Here is a 12740-nt window from a genome sequence, read left to right as displayed (position 1 = left end):
GTGTTAATCTTGTCCTTTTTCCAGTGTCGCCTTGGTTAATGTCTTTTCTTCCCTTCTACCCTGAAAGCACAGTTGTGTCCAATGAGCCTGGGACAGTGTTTGGCTGCAGAGTTCTGTAAGGCTTGGGTAAAAGCAACCGATAGAATCTAGCCTCAGGAGAGGGGTAGCCTGAAAACGCAGGGGGTGCTCCGGACGGGAAGTGGATGGTACATCAGAGAGGTGCAGGGCTAAGAGGAACGACCTGGAGCAGAGCAGGGTTCAGTGGATCAGTCAGAGGAAATCGTTGGGCAAGTTCCAAGCCCAGCAATGTTAGGGGTGGTCATAGTTAGCATGTACTGGCTACTCACATGGCCACACAGTATTGAATTCCGGACACACCATAGCTCATTCATTTTTCTAGCAACACAACGAGTTGTTCTTAATCTCATAACTGAAGATACAGAGGTGCAGTGAGGCTAAGCTCAGGGTCCCCCAGCCAGAAAGAATGAAGCAGGTTCGGTGTCCAAGGCTGTCACCACTGTGAGGGCTTGTCACTAACCTCCCAGACTTTGACCAGGCTGATGAGTTGGGGTCTAGAAGACAGTGGTGTGGAGACTGAGCTGGTGGCAGAGGCAGCATTCGGGGCTCTGGGCTCTGTGTCAAAGCCAGTCCTAGAGGAGCCAGCTGAGGCTGGATGGGGGAGCTCGGTTTGGGTTGAGTATCTGAGGATGGTGGAAGTGAGTGTCAAGCCAGGGAGGTGGAAGCTGGAGACGCAGTGACCAAAAGCCCGGTATAAAAATGAAGCCTGGAGGCCCACAGCCTGGCAAGAGCTCCGAGGGCCTCTCCTAGGGTTGGACAAGTTCCTGTCTCTACAAGTGCTTCCCTGGCCTCCCTGTACCGTGGCAGAAAAAAGCAGGTAGCCAGAGATCTCATGTCTGTAACTAATGACTATAGCCCCAGCTTTCTGGCTTTCCAACCTGCATTCTTTCCGAAACAGTCCGACTTATGGGAGGCCCAACCTGAGACAGAGGCGAACACCAGCACCCCCACTCCCGGAGCAGGAAGTGGTTTCTGAGGGCATAGGCTGTGCCTGACATCTGAGGGCCTCGCTGAATCATCGGCATGAGAGCCCCAGGTTGCCTGTGGGGTCAACGGGGATGGCTCCGCAGTCAGCAGCTGTATGGGACTGAGCGGGGTCCTTCCCCTAGGGAGCTGGTGGGCGTCTGAGGTCAGCAACCACAGCTGGTGTGAGCAGGAGCTTCTGGGCATTGTCGATACCACCCTTCCCCAGCCTGATCCAAGCTCTGGATTGCATTTGGGAGAGGATTTGATTAGGCAATGGGCAATGGCTCCATTTAGAGGGCCTGGCTCATTTCCTGTGGCTGCTAGCAGGCGAGACAAGGACAGAATTAACCCTGCTCCAGCCTCGCCAAAGACTTGATACATGGAGGGATACAGACCTGGAGGGACACTGACACTCGGGGAGGTGGGGCAGCAACCCCCTGTTATGCTTGGGATCTAATGCCCTGTCAGAGCAGGCTAGCCTTCCCCGAGCACCCTGGTGGATTCTTGTCACCCCATCCTATAGCAGCACTTTCCAAATTATGTGGTTGCCCACTACCCGTACTTCCTTTACTAGAGCGCTCAACACATTGCTTGTCTAGCCTCTGTTTTATTTCTTCCTGGAGGTCTATGTCCTTGTTCCCTGTGGCCCTCCAGTGCCTGTGAATAAATGAATAGATGTATCCTTCCCCCAGGCCCTCCCAGCATCACCCAGAGCTGGTTCTACATAGACACCTACACCCATGCCATTCTCAGTACGATCTACCCTGCCATTTATCCTCGCACCTCTCTCCCTTTTGCCATCTCTGTATCCCCTCCTGCCATTCCAGATTTCTGGGGTTCTCAGGTTTCTTGGAAGCTTCTCTAGAGTATGCCCTCAAGCCGCTACCACCCCAGCTAGCTCTCCCAGGAACACTGGCCTGACCAAACCTGCCCACAGTGGTCACAGTACACAGAGATCCAGCCTGGGGGCTTGGCATAGAATGAGGAGTTCTAGGCCCTGTCTGCAAAGCATTGACTTTTGTAGATGGGCTCCAGGCATACTCACAACCTGCTCCCTCCCCCAGCATATGAGACACCTGGGACAGGAGACATGGTGCTAATCTTGCATGAGTCTCAGCTTTCTTAGGTAATTGTCTCATGGTCTCAGGCCTCTGCCCCCCATCTTTAGAGCGAGACCCCTAATAAGTGGCCATTGCATCAGTGTGTCTCCTGGGCTAGGGATGGGGGGGAGGGCATCCTGTGAGACCTGTGTGGCCTCCCTAGGCTCAGCTAGAGAAAAGGAGAGATTAAGTAGCACAGCTAAAAGGTGGGCCCCACTGTACCAAAGCCAGAGTCTGAAGGGAGCATTGGAGCGCATAACCACCTGGCTGTCTGAAAGTCCTTCAGCTCTGGTGACTTCCTGGATGATCCTCAGGGTAGGGCCCTCTGGGGACAGGCACCCCTTCTGCAGCAGCACTTCCCCTCCTGGTTTTGTTTGGTTTGGCCTCAGACTAGGGCTGAGTTGACAGAGGCAGGCTGACTTGCATTTCTGGTTTGGGGCTTGTTGCTGCACTTCCCCCCAAGGGGATAGGGCCAGCTCTGCCAATTGGCACCTGTGGGACAGGTCTAGGCCCTTCCCCAAGGCCCCCAGGAAAGGGGAAAGTCACTTGAATCCTTTGTTAGTGTCATTCTGTGCTGGGCCCTGAGGGCACCCAGCAGCTGTTTCCCTCCATCTTTTCCCAGGACAATAAGAGGCAGATGGAGGTCTGGTTGTGGGAGAGGGGTGTGTGTGTGTGTGTGTGTGTGTGTGTGTGTGTGTGTGTGTGTGTGTGTGTAAATGTGGGGTACCATGACTTTACTGCAGGAAAATTGGCTTTCTGATGCAGATAATGCCTTGCAGACAGGTGATGGGTTTGGTACTCAGGCCAAGATTTGGTGATGGATTTTGTACTCAGGCCAGGATTTGGTGATGGTACTCAGGTTAAGATCAGAAGCAGATTTACAAAGAAGGGAGCCAGATTTGGTGCCCTGGTTCCAGCCTAGCCTCCAAATTGTTCATGGTAACTTTGACCAGCCATTGAGGCTCACTGCTTAGCATGCCAGACTCCTGTCTGTTCCTGGATGATCTCCCCTTCCACTTGGGAACAGCCTGCAGAGGTCAAAGCTCAGGCCCTGAGTTTCTTCACAATCTGGAGCAGGAGGCAAACTTAAATCCTGGGTGTTTGCGTCTACAGCTCTGTAGGGATGCTCTGGGTTCAGAGTTTCCCTCTAGAGCCATCATGAACAGACACGACACAGGCCATCACCACACTCCTAGGCTGTAATACAGTTCCAGCTGTGGGCGGCTGCCCAGAGACAGATACAGGAGAGGTGTCTCAGTTCCTCAGAGCACTGGAAATATGTGTTTTGTAATGCTCCTAGGCAGCCCCTGTAAAAGGGTCTTTTGACCCCTAGGGGGTCGAGATCCACAGGTTGAGAACCACTTGTCTAAGCTGTGGGGATTTAGGATGACTGATGCTTTAGGTTCTGAGGGGTCCCTAAGTAGCCATCTCCTGGTTGGCTCCAGGAGTCTCCAGGAATGGAAGTTATATGGAGTTACTGGTGCCCATCTTTGGCCTAGGAACTACGTCCTTGGGGTGTCTCCTCGGACCAGGGCCAGGTCATAGTCCTTGGCTGCTTCCGTTTCCTCTGCCGGAAACGGACATTTTCATTTTCATGCACCTAGACGGGGGCTCTTCCCGGTGTACTTTCACATCCGCTCTGTTGATCCCTGTGACCTCTGTCCTGTGTGCGCAGCACCCAGAAGCTGTCTGGAATCACGGACGACTCACTGTACTCCCAAGTGGAGCGGCCTACCTGGAGCTTCACTGTGCTCACCACCTTCAGGCTTGGCCTTTTTGTATCCGGGAAAGTGGACAGTAACGAGGGTGGTTAGCTTGTTGCTCTTGGGGCTGAGTTCCTTGTCCATCAGATGACCACCGTGATTTCTACAGCAGAAGTCAGAGCTCATCCACTGGGGTACCTTGTGTTTGGGCTCTGTACCAGTGTGCACCGAGAATACTTTCCCATGTGCTAAAGTGTCTCAGGGTATATGCCTAGGTGGTTTCTGGGTTCATTAGATTTGTGAGGACATAGCTGTTTGAAAAATGAAAACTGGGCTCTAAGTAGATCTAGCGGCTACATTCCAAGCCCTTGAGTACAACCAAGCCTCACCCAGGCCTAAGGCCTGCTTCCTCCTATATATGCATGGAGCACTGGGGACGGTCACTTATGACTTTCTCTATGTTCTCTGGACACTGCTTCCTCTGAGACAACAACATCTCACACTCCTGTTAGAGGACAGGGTCTTTCTTTGCAAATGAATTCTGTCAGAACCCAGTAAGAATCCCCAAGGCTCTTTCCATTGGTAAAAGGTAGGAAATAATGCTGTTTTTGCTTTTTTTCATCATTCATTCATTCATTCATCCTTTTTTTTCCTGAGGTTCTCACACTAGGTGGGTAACCCCTCAGTGAGGTTCCAAGTGCCTGTGATACCCGATCATTCCAGATGTTGAGCAACCTTTGAAAGCTCTGGTTTTCACTCAGTTGACTGGTTTCAAATATACGCTCAACATTTAGAGCAAATTCTTGTTTGTCTGATTCACTTGGGTCCTTGTTTTAATTGTCGGTTCTGGTGGGGTGACCCTCTGGGGAGATTCAAGACTGTTCCATGCTGACAGTTCCAGCGTGGTGGCTTGGGTTTAGTTCTGGTTCACGAAGGCAGAGAGAGGCTTCCTGGTGTCCTTTACACACAGAGACAGATGAGGACTTCCCATGCAGAGAGAGGGAGTCTGGGCTGGTGTGGTCCCCACAGACCAGCAGATATCTCCAGTATTACTTCTCTGAGCCTTCCTTCCTCTTTTGCTGCAGATGTTTGAGACAGAGGCAGATGAGAAGGAGATGCCCCTGGTCGAGGGGAAGGGGCCAGATGCTGAGGAACGCACACCCAGCAAAGACCCCTCTCCCAGCCAGGAGCTGCCTCCAGGACAAGAACTCCCACCCAGCAAAGACCCCTCTCCCAGCCAGGAGCTTCCTGCAGGACAAGAACTCCCACCCAGCAAAGACCCCTCTCCCAGCCAGGAGCTTCCTGCAGGACAAGACCTCCCACCCAGGAAGGAGTCCTTTTCAGGCCAAGAAGCTGTTCCTGGCCCAGAGTCACCATCCAGCGAAGACATAGCAACCTGCCAAAAACCCCCTCAAAGCCCAGAAACCTCAACAAGCAAGGACTCCCCACCAGGCCAGGGATCCTCTCCAACCACAGAAGTCCCATCTTGCCAGGGACTTCCTGCTGGTCAAGAGTCTACAAGCCAGGACCCTCTGCTCAGTCAAGAGCCCCCTGCTATCCCAGAATCCTCTGCCTCCGATCAGAATGTTCTACCCTCTCAGGAGTCACCTCCCAGCCAGGGCTCCCTATCAGAGAAGGCCCTTGCTGAGCAGACCATCAGCCCCGGGGAGCTACCCGCAGCCACTGCAGGTGCACCTTCAGCCTCCAGACCTAATTTTGTGATCCCCGAGGTCCGCCTGGATAGTGCCTACAGCCAGCAGGACGGAGCCCATGGAGGCAGCTCTGGTGAGGATGAGGATGCAGAAGAGGGAGAGGAAGGGGAAGAAGGGGAGGAAGATGAGGAGGACGACACCAGCGATGACAACTACGGGGATCGTAATGAGGCCAAGCGCAGCAGCCTGATTGAGACTGGCCAGGGCGCCGAGGGCGGCCTCTCGTTGCGTGTGCAGAACTCGCTGCGGCGCCGGACGCACAGCGAGGGCAGCCTGCTGCAGGAGGCCCGTGGGCCCTGCTTTGCCTCTGACACCACCCTACACTGCTCTGATGGTGAGGGCACCACATCCACCTGGGCCATCCCTTCTCCCCGCACCCTCAAAAAAGAACTGGGTCGTAATGGAGGCTCCATGCACCACCTCTCCCTGTTCTTCACTGGGCACAGGAAGGTAAGAAGAGCGGGGTGGGGCTGGGGCCAGGGGATGGTTGAAGGGCAAGTCTGTAAGATTCAGAGGGCAGTTATAGTGGCCACAGGAATCACAACCCCGCTCCATCCTTGCTCCTTGAGAGACTTCCCAGTGAACCTTCTGCCTGCCCATTTGATAGAAGACAAAACTGAGGCCTCGGGGTGTCAAGGAGAAACCACACCCTCAGACGTTGTATTCTCCCAGCTCCATTGTCCTATGGTCCCTGCCGAAGGCAGAGAAGGTGTGGTTGAGTTCAGAACATCGTGCATTTTGACTTAAAAAGTCGTGAGATAGCATCTGGAAAAGCAAAGCCTTGCAGGGCTGAGGAGATGGCTTAGTGGGCAGAGGACTTGCCTGGCAAGTGTGAAGGCCTGAGTTTGATTTCCCGGAGTCCACATAGAGCTGGATAAGGTAATGCAGCTCCACAATCTGAATATTCTTAAGGCAAGGTGTCGGGGCAGAGGTGTGAGAATCACCAGAAACTCATAGGAATCAGAAGTAACAAACAGTGAAAGAACAACCCTATCTTAACAGGGTAAAAGGCAAGGCCTGGCACCCGGCCCAGGTTTATCCTCTAATCTCCACACATACACTCTCCCCCACCCCCATATTACAATTTAGATCTGATTCAGGCCTGGCCAGTCTATAAATCTATTAGCTAACAACAAAACCGGCATATTTCTATCAATTTCTATCAACACATTAATCTGCCAGCAACTCTGGGCTCTAGAGAGTATTTTGGGCCCATTTCACAGATAAGAAATCTGAGTCCCAGAGAAGTTCTATAACTTGACCCAGATCACACCGTTTACAAGTTGTCTGAAGCAGAATTAGTGTCAGACTCCAAGACTAGAGCTCATAAGGACTCTGCTGTTTGCCTTGCTCACATGTTTATAAACATGCAAACCGATGTTTATGGGTTTTCTGCTTTGTGCCAGGCCCTGTGTTCTGTACCATGGCAGGGGCTGCAGGAGCAGCGGAGCTGATCTCAGCTAGGGAGGAGAAAGAAAGGGCTTTCTGTGTGGGCTGGGGACTTAGCCTAGCAGAACAAACCACACCGTGGCCTTTAAGTCCGGCAGGCAGTCTGAGCCTAAGTTCTAACCCTTACCTATTGTGTGGCCTCGAGTGAGTCACCAGCTCCTCTGAGACTTGCTTTCCTTCCCTGAAAAGTAGGGCTTAATAGCACTCCGTGTCCCGAGTGGGTGGGGATGAACTGGATATGACTGACAGCACACTTTGGAAGAAGCCCTCAGGGAGCCCTGCTTCTGCTCCTTTACACTGAAGAGCATCTGTGATGCTAGAGCGTTGTTATGACAACTGTGTGAGGCTCAGAGATCCAAAAGTTTAGGAGAGACCAGACCCTGGGACCGAACAGAAAACCTAGAAAAAGATGCCCACGGTGGAACCCGGAAAGTCAAGTACATTTAGGATAAATGGAGGATAAGGCAAGAGCAAAGTATAGAATACAGGCAGGCGACATAGTTACTGCCACTCCCTAGCCAAACCCAAGGCAGACATCACTAATAGATTCCAGCTCACTTTGCAGCTTTGTAATCTCTGACAAATACTACAGACCTGGCATCTTGAAAGACAATTTTCTACAGGAAGTTGGTCAGGCCAAAAGGGCCTTGAACTACTCTGGGGCTATACACTCCCAGGGCTTGTGGGTAGCTCTGTTTCCTCATCTGTAAGTTCCCAGGGGTTGGGAACTTACACCTTGTGACTTCTCCTCCCCAGCCCAGCTCTCTGGAACCAGAATTTCCAGCGCTAGTACCCAGACCCTGCAGTTAGAACAAGTGCTCTGAGGATTATGATACCTGCCTAAGTTTGATTGCCACCATTACCACCTTAGGCCAGTCCCCGAGACAGCTACTACAATCACAAAGATCAGGCCTAGCTGCCCTTCTCTCCAGTGCGGCTGAGGACCAAGGGCCCAACCACCTATGTTAGGCCTCCACAGCCTGCCTCCCGCTTAACCCCACCCTTTCTTGTTTCTGTTTCTTTCACCATCCTTGCTCCAACACAAATATTTATATGCAGGGAAGTTAACACACATCCATGCATGCGTTCCAACTTGGCCCTCCATTCGGGTGACCCCAGTTCCTGAGGACAGATGCCACACCTGGGAATCTAGGTCTGTACCAGGTCCCTCCTGCCTCAGCTCTGTGCTGCTCACTGTCCGGTCCCCACTGTCACTTCCTCTTTGATACTTCATTTCTCAGGCTTGAGTGACTTAGGCTGTCAGGGCCCCCAGGGGCTGTTCCTAGTGTGTTTGGGCCATTCTAGAACACACGTGGCTTCCACTCCGCAGGAAGTTCATCACCCTTTCCCTCTCTAGCCTCCAGCTACAGTCAGAAACCCAGCAGGGCAAGGAGACGTGAAACCCAGACTCAAATGCCCCTTGGGCTAGCCCTTGCGTTCTCTGGGCCTGTGTCCTCACTGGAGTGGTCATGGTAACTACTCCAGGGCATCGCTGGGAGGCTCAGGTAGCCTGATGCAGGGGCTTAAGGCCGGATCTGCCACTTAGTTTCCACTGGGTCCTCCATGAATGGTTATCACGTTGCTGAGATGATGGACACGGAGGTGGAGCGCTGTTCTGACCTTCATAACCCCACAGCATTGCTAATTTTTCTGAAGTAGGATTTCAGAACCCATTGTGTATCTGACCTTGAACCCTTGACTGTTCTCCTGCCTCAGCCTTTCAAGTGCAAGAGGCCAAAGCTACCCCGCCGCGCTGCTGGTGCTCTTCTCAGTGGGAGGGGCTAAAAGTCTTCAATGAGTCACGTGGCTCAGCCCCGGGTTATCCCTCAGGTCCCAAACTGATAAGAGCCTGACAGAGGGAGAGGCGAGTGTGTGCTCCTCATGACTTATACCCTCCCGGTTTGTGCCTGGCTCCCGATGTGAAGAAGAGAGGGTGAAGTCATCAGCTGTGGAGACAAGTAGACCCATTCCAGTCCCAGCTCTGCCTCCTTCCCGAACTCGGTCAAGTCGCTTCTAGGAGCACCAGCTCCTCTTTATCAAACGGGACTGGGAAGTTTTCCGGGATATAGAACTCTAGATCAGAGAGTCTAAGAGCCCGTAGCACTGCACCGTGATCTTGTAATGATGTGAGAGCCAGGGAGGTCAGGCAGAGTTGCTTGCGCTGCTGTACGTCTCTGAGCACGGGCTACCTGCTACAGGGTGGCAGTCACATTGTGCTCTTTGCCCCACGCTGACATCCTGCCCATGTGCCCTGAGCAGAGTCTTCTGTGACTCATATCTTAGAACCACACATAACGCTTGGACTTGGTGCCTTCACAGGTCCAGAGAGTCAGGGAACCACGAGGCTTTCCCGTGGAGCTTTTACTGGGCTTGGCCCCGGTGTGGAGCCAACATGGCTTATGGCGCCCCCTGCTGCCAGAACCCTGGAGGCCCAGCTCAGTGGATGTTCTCTAGAGGTGCCTCACTAGGTAAAACTGTGAGTGAGCATAGGACTTCGATACTTCAGCCTTGTCTGGCCTTTCTTTGACATCGAGGAAAACTCAAACGATGGCGCTCTGCCCCATTGCAGGGTTGCTATGGTAGTCCCGACCAAGGTCACAAAAGATCAGATAAAAGGACTCTAAAATGCCCATGGTCTCCAGGGTGGGATGATACTTTCTAGGCTTCTATTTAAAAAAAAAAAAATCCTAAAGATATTCCCTACATTCCAATACCCTATGCCTAAATAGGTTTAGTGAACAGACTACCATTGCCACGTGGTCACACAGGACCCAGTTTGGCAGCCACACATGGCCACATGACCCAGGAGTCAGACCAGGACCAAGAGGGGAAACAAGGTGGGGTCCTGCTCACAGAGGAGCCCTCAAACCCCATTGGCCTTTGATGTTAGACGTCAAATTCTCTGCATCTTGCTAGCTCAAAGAGCCCTGGCAAGTTATACCACTCTAAGCCTCAGTTTCCCCAGCTGCCAGCCAGGAAAAACAGTAGCAAATGGTGTTTGGGGATTGGATGAGATCATCGATGCCTACAGACTTGAGCACAGTGCCTGGTGCATGCTCCTGGAAATAGCTGATGGATATTGACAGCCACCACCCCCCACCCCCCTTATCATCAGCCCTTTGCTTTTGTTCACTCACAGCAGCCCTGTGAGGCGGGGTCCAGCTCTAGCCCTCGTTTTACCAATGAAGGGAGCAGATGCGGCAAGCAGAGGGAACACATAAGGTCAATTAGCTAATGTGGGATTGAGCTAGGATTCAAATCCAGGCTGTTTAGAAGCTACACTCTTAATCATGGCTCTAATTATAGTGGTAATGACAATAAGAATTATAGTTATTATTCCGGGAGACTGTGAGCTCTCAGTCCCGGAGGTGGCAGGGTGAGGCCAGGCAGGCCCCGGGGATCCCTGCTCGAGTTCAGGGAGGGCCAGTGACTCCAGGCTCATTTCAGCATTCAGTAGGGCAGAAACACCGAGGAGGGGTAGGGACTGGTAGAAGAAGGTACCCCTCCTTTTGCCAGCAGGGCCCTGGACGGCCTTGTTGCAGCTGAAGGAAGAGGATCTTGGGGGCCATGCTGGCACCTCCAAAGACCCAAGGCTTCAGCCAGTCGGGATATTGAAGAAGCGCTAGGGTCCAGGAGGATCCTGCCTTCTGGCTCAGTTTTTGGTCTTCCTGGTTGCAGCCCCCTCCCCCCTTTGCTGAGGTTTCCAATTTGCCTGAAAGCTGAGACCCGGGGTCAGAGCTTCCCACTAGGACTGGTCCCTCCTGAAGATGACCCCACCCCACGCCCAGTGGTGGAAGGAAGAGCCCATTTCCCAGCAGTGTAGAGACTGGGGGTGGCGGCTGGCGGGAGTGGTCCCCAGGCCCATTGTGTGGGGCTGATAAAGTGCGGAAGCTGAGGTTAGAATGGGAGGAAACCCAGCTCTGTGGGTCCTTTCCCACGGGTGGGGGCCTCCCGAGCACTGCAGCCTGTGTGTGTCTCTGTGGGACAGGCACAGCGGTGAACTGTTGAGGGCGCCTTGGGTGCCAAGACTGCCCGTGACTGGGGATCCACACTTCATCCTGGTGAATCGTCTGCCGGTTTTGGCACTTGACCGATCCTGGGCATCCACTGTCACCAAAACAACAACAACAAAAAGTCTTCCAAGTTGGTAGAAGCAGCTCATGTGCTGGGGCCTGGCCCCACACGTGGTGTACCCCTGGGTGCACGTACACACACAAGTTCCTCGGATCTGGTGCGTCAACTATTTCAGGAAGGAGGCAGTCTTTCCTGAGTCTTTCCTCGGAAACATTAACCTTGTGCCATTTTGGCACTTGAGTGCTGTGCCCTCTGGTGGACAGCCTCTTGATTTACATGGGCGGATTCTGTCAATTGGTTGGTCAGTGTTCTTCCGGGCAAGTGAGGAGCCTCTATGGACTTTCTAGAAGGATTAATGAGACAGAAGCTAGATGAAGGGGTATAAGGCTAGGAGGCGATGGAGGACACAAGAGAGAGGGGGCCTCTCAGCAGGAGGTACGGTCCAGGCAAAGTCAGGGAGCTGGGGCTATAGACTCTGCAGGTTGTAGTGGAACACAGGGATGAAACTAGAGGCCCTGGATCTAGCAGTGACGACTCCTAGATGCAGTGTCCCAGGCTGCATCTTCTCTGATGTATTTATCTGACAAATGTGTGCTCCTACCATGCTGACCATTTGAAGGTGACCAGTCTGTTTGAGGCTTCCTATGGAAAACTCAGGGCCAAGCAGAGGAGGGTTGTGACGAGTCATTTTGGGTGTGGTGGGGACTTTAAAAGAGATAAAAAGGGCGGGAAAGACTTCCTGGGGACGGAGACATTGGAGTTGCTTGGCAGAGGTGTCTTAATCTATGTCTTACCTTAAGAAGGAGAGTCAGGATTGTCGAGAAGGAGAGTCAGGATTGTCGACAAGGACAACAGCAAAATCGCTACTGGGCTGGGTTGGAGGAGGGGACTCCTAGAACAGGTGCTAGTCTGGAGATTAACCATCCATGTGGCACCTGGTTGTGCCAGGCCCTATAATAGATACTCTGGTGTGAGGGGAGTTTAGATGCTGTCCCAAGAGTACTAGGGAGCCCTGGAATGCTTTAAGGCAAGAGGATGCTCTCAGTCTCCTTAGACCCAGAGTCCTGGGCTATCCATCAGGGCTTGGTTGTGGAAACCGAGGAATGGAGAATCAGAAAGGGGCAGTGACCAGCCAAACTACACACCAGAAGTCTGGATTTCTGCTCACCTGCCAGCCAGGATGTCTGAAGCAATACTCTGTTCCCTGTGAAAACTGTCCCTCTGCTTCTCCCCACAAGCCAGGAAGAAGCCTACTGCTTGATCTGGGAGCTCTGCCATGGATGGAGCACTGGGGCTCACCGGGGCTGCTTGCAGGCTGCTGGAGCCCTGTGTCCTGGGCTTGGGCGGCAGCCTCTGGGTACCCAGACAACATTGTATCTCTGTTTTCTCTGCAGATGAGTGGGACTGACCTCGCAGATGACGATGAAGCCTCCCGGAAGAGAAAGAGCAAAAACATGTAGGTTGGGAAGATCCCGATTGTTTCCTGGCATCCTTCTCTTCTTTCCCAGACTTGGGAGAAGTAAGGGTTGCACCCCATCCCCACCCACACCCCCAGACAGATACTAAGGAGCAGTGAGATATTGAAGACTCAGGATAAATCATCAGTATCTTGAGAATTTACTTTCTTAGAACTAGGCAGGAACTAAGTAACCCTGGCC

The 12740-nt window shown here is 52.8% G+C and overlaps 1 protein-coding gene across 4 annotated transcripts in view; it reads left to right on the top strand.

Moving 5' to 3' along the window:
- Positions 1–12740, top strand: part of Rgs3 (regulator of G protein signaling 3) — a 122801-nt gene that overhangs the window by 104534 nt on the left and 5527 nt on the right. For all 4 annotated transcript variants that reach the window (XM_032903143.1, XM_032903152.1, XM_032903178.1 and 1 more), the window contains 2 exons: positions 4933–6009; positions 12477–12538. In XM_032903143.1, the coding sequence (XP_032759034.1) occupies positions 4933–6009; positions 12477–12538 (1139 nt within the window). The remainder of the gene's footprint in view (positions 1–4932; positions 6010–12476; positions 12539–12740) is intronic.

This window comes from Rattus rattus, chromosome 1 (genome assembly GCF_011064425.1).
Source record: "Rattus rattus isolate New Zealand chromosome 1, Rrattus_CSIRO_v1, whole genome shotgun sequence".
Classification (NCBI taxonomy): Eukaryota; Metazoa; Chordata; class Mammalia; order Rodentia; family Muridae; genus Rattus; species Rattus rattus.
The sequence above is the reverse complement of the archived record's forward strand: the minus strand, read 5'-3'. Positions and strand labels throughout refer to the sequence as shown.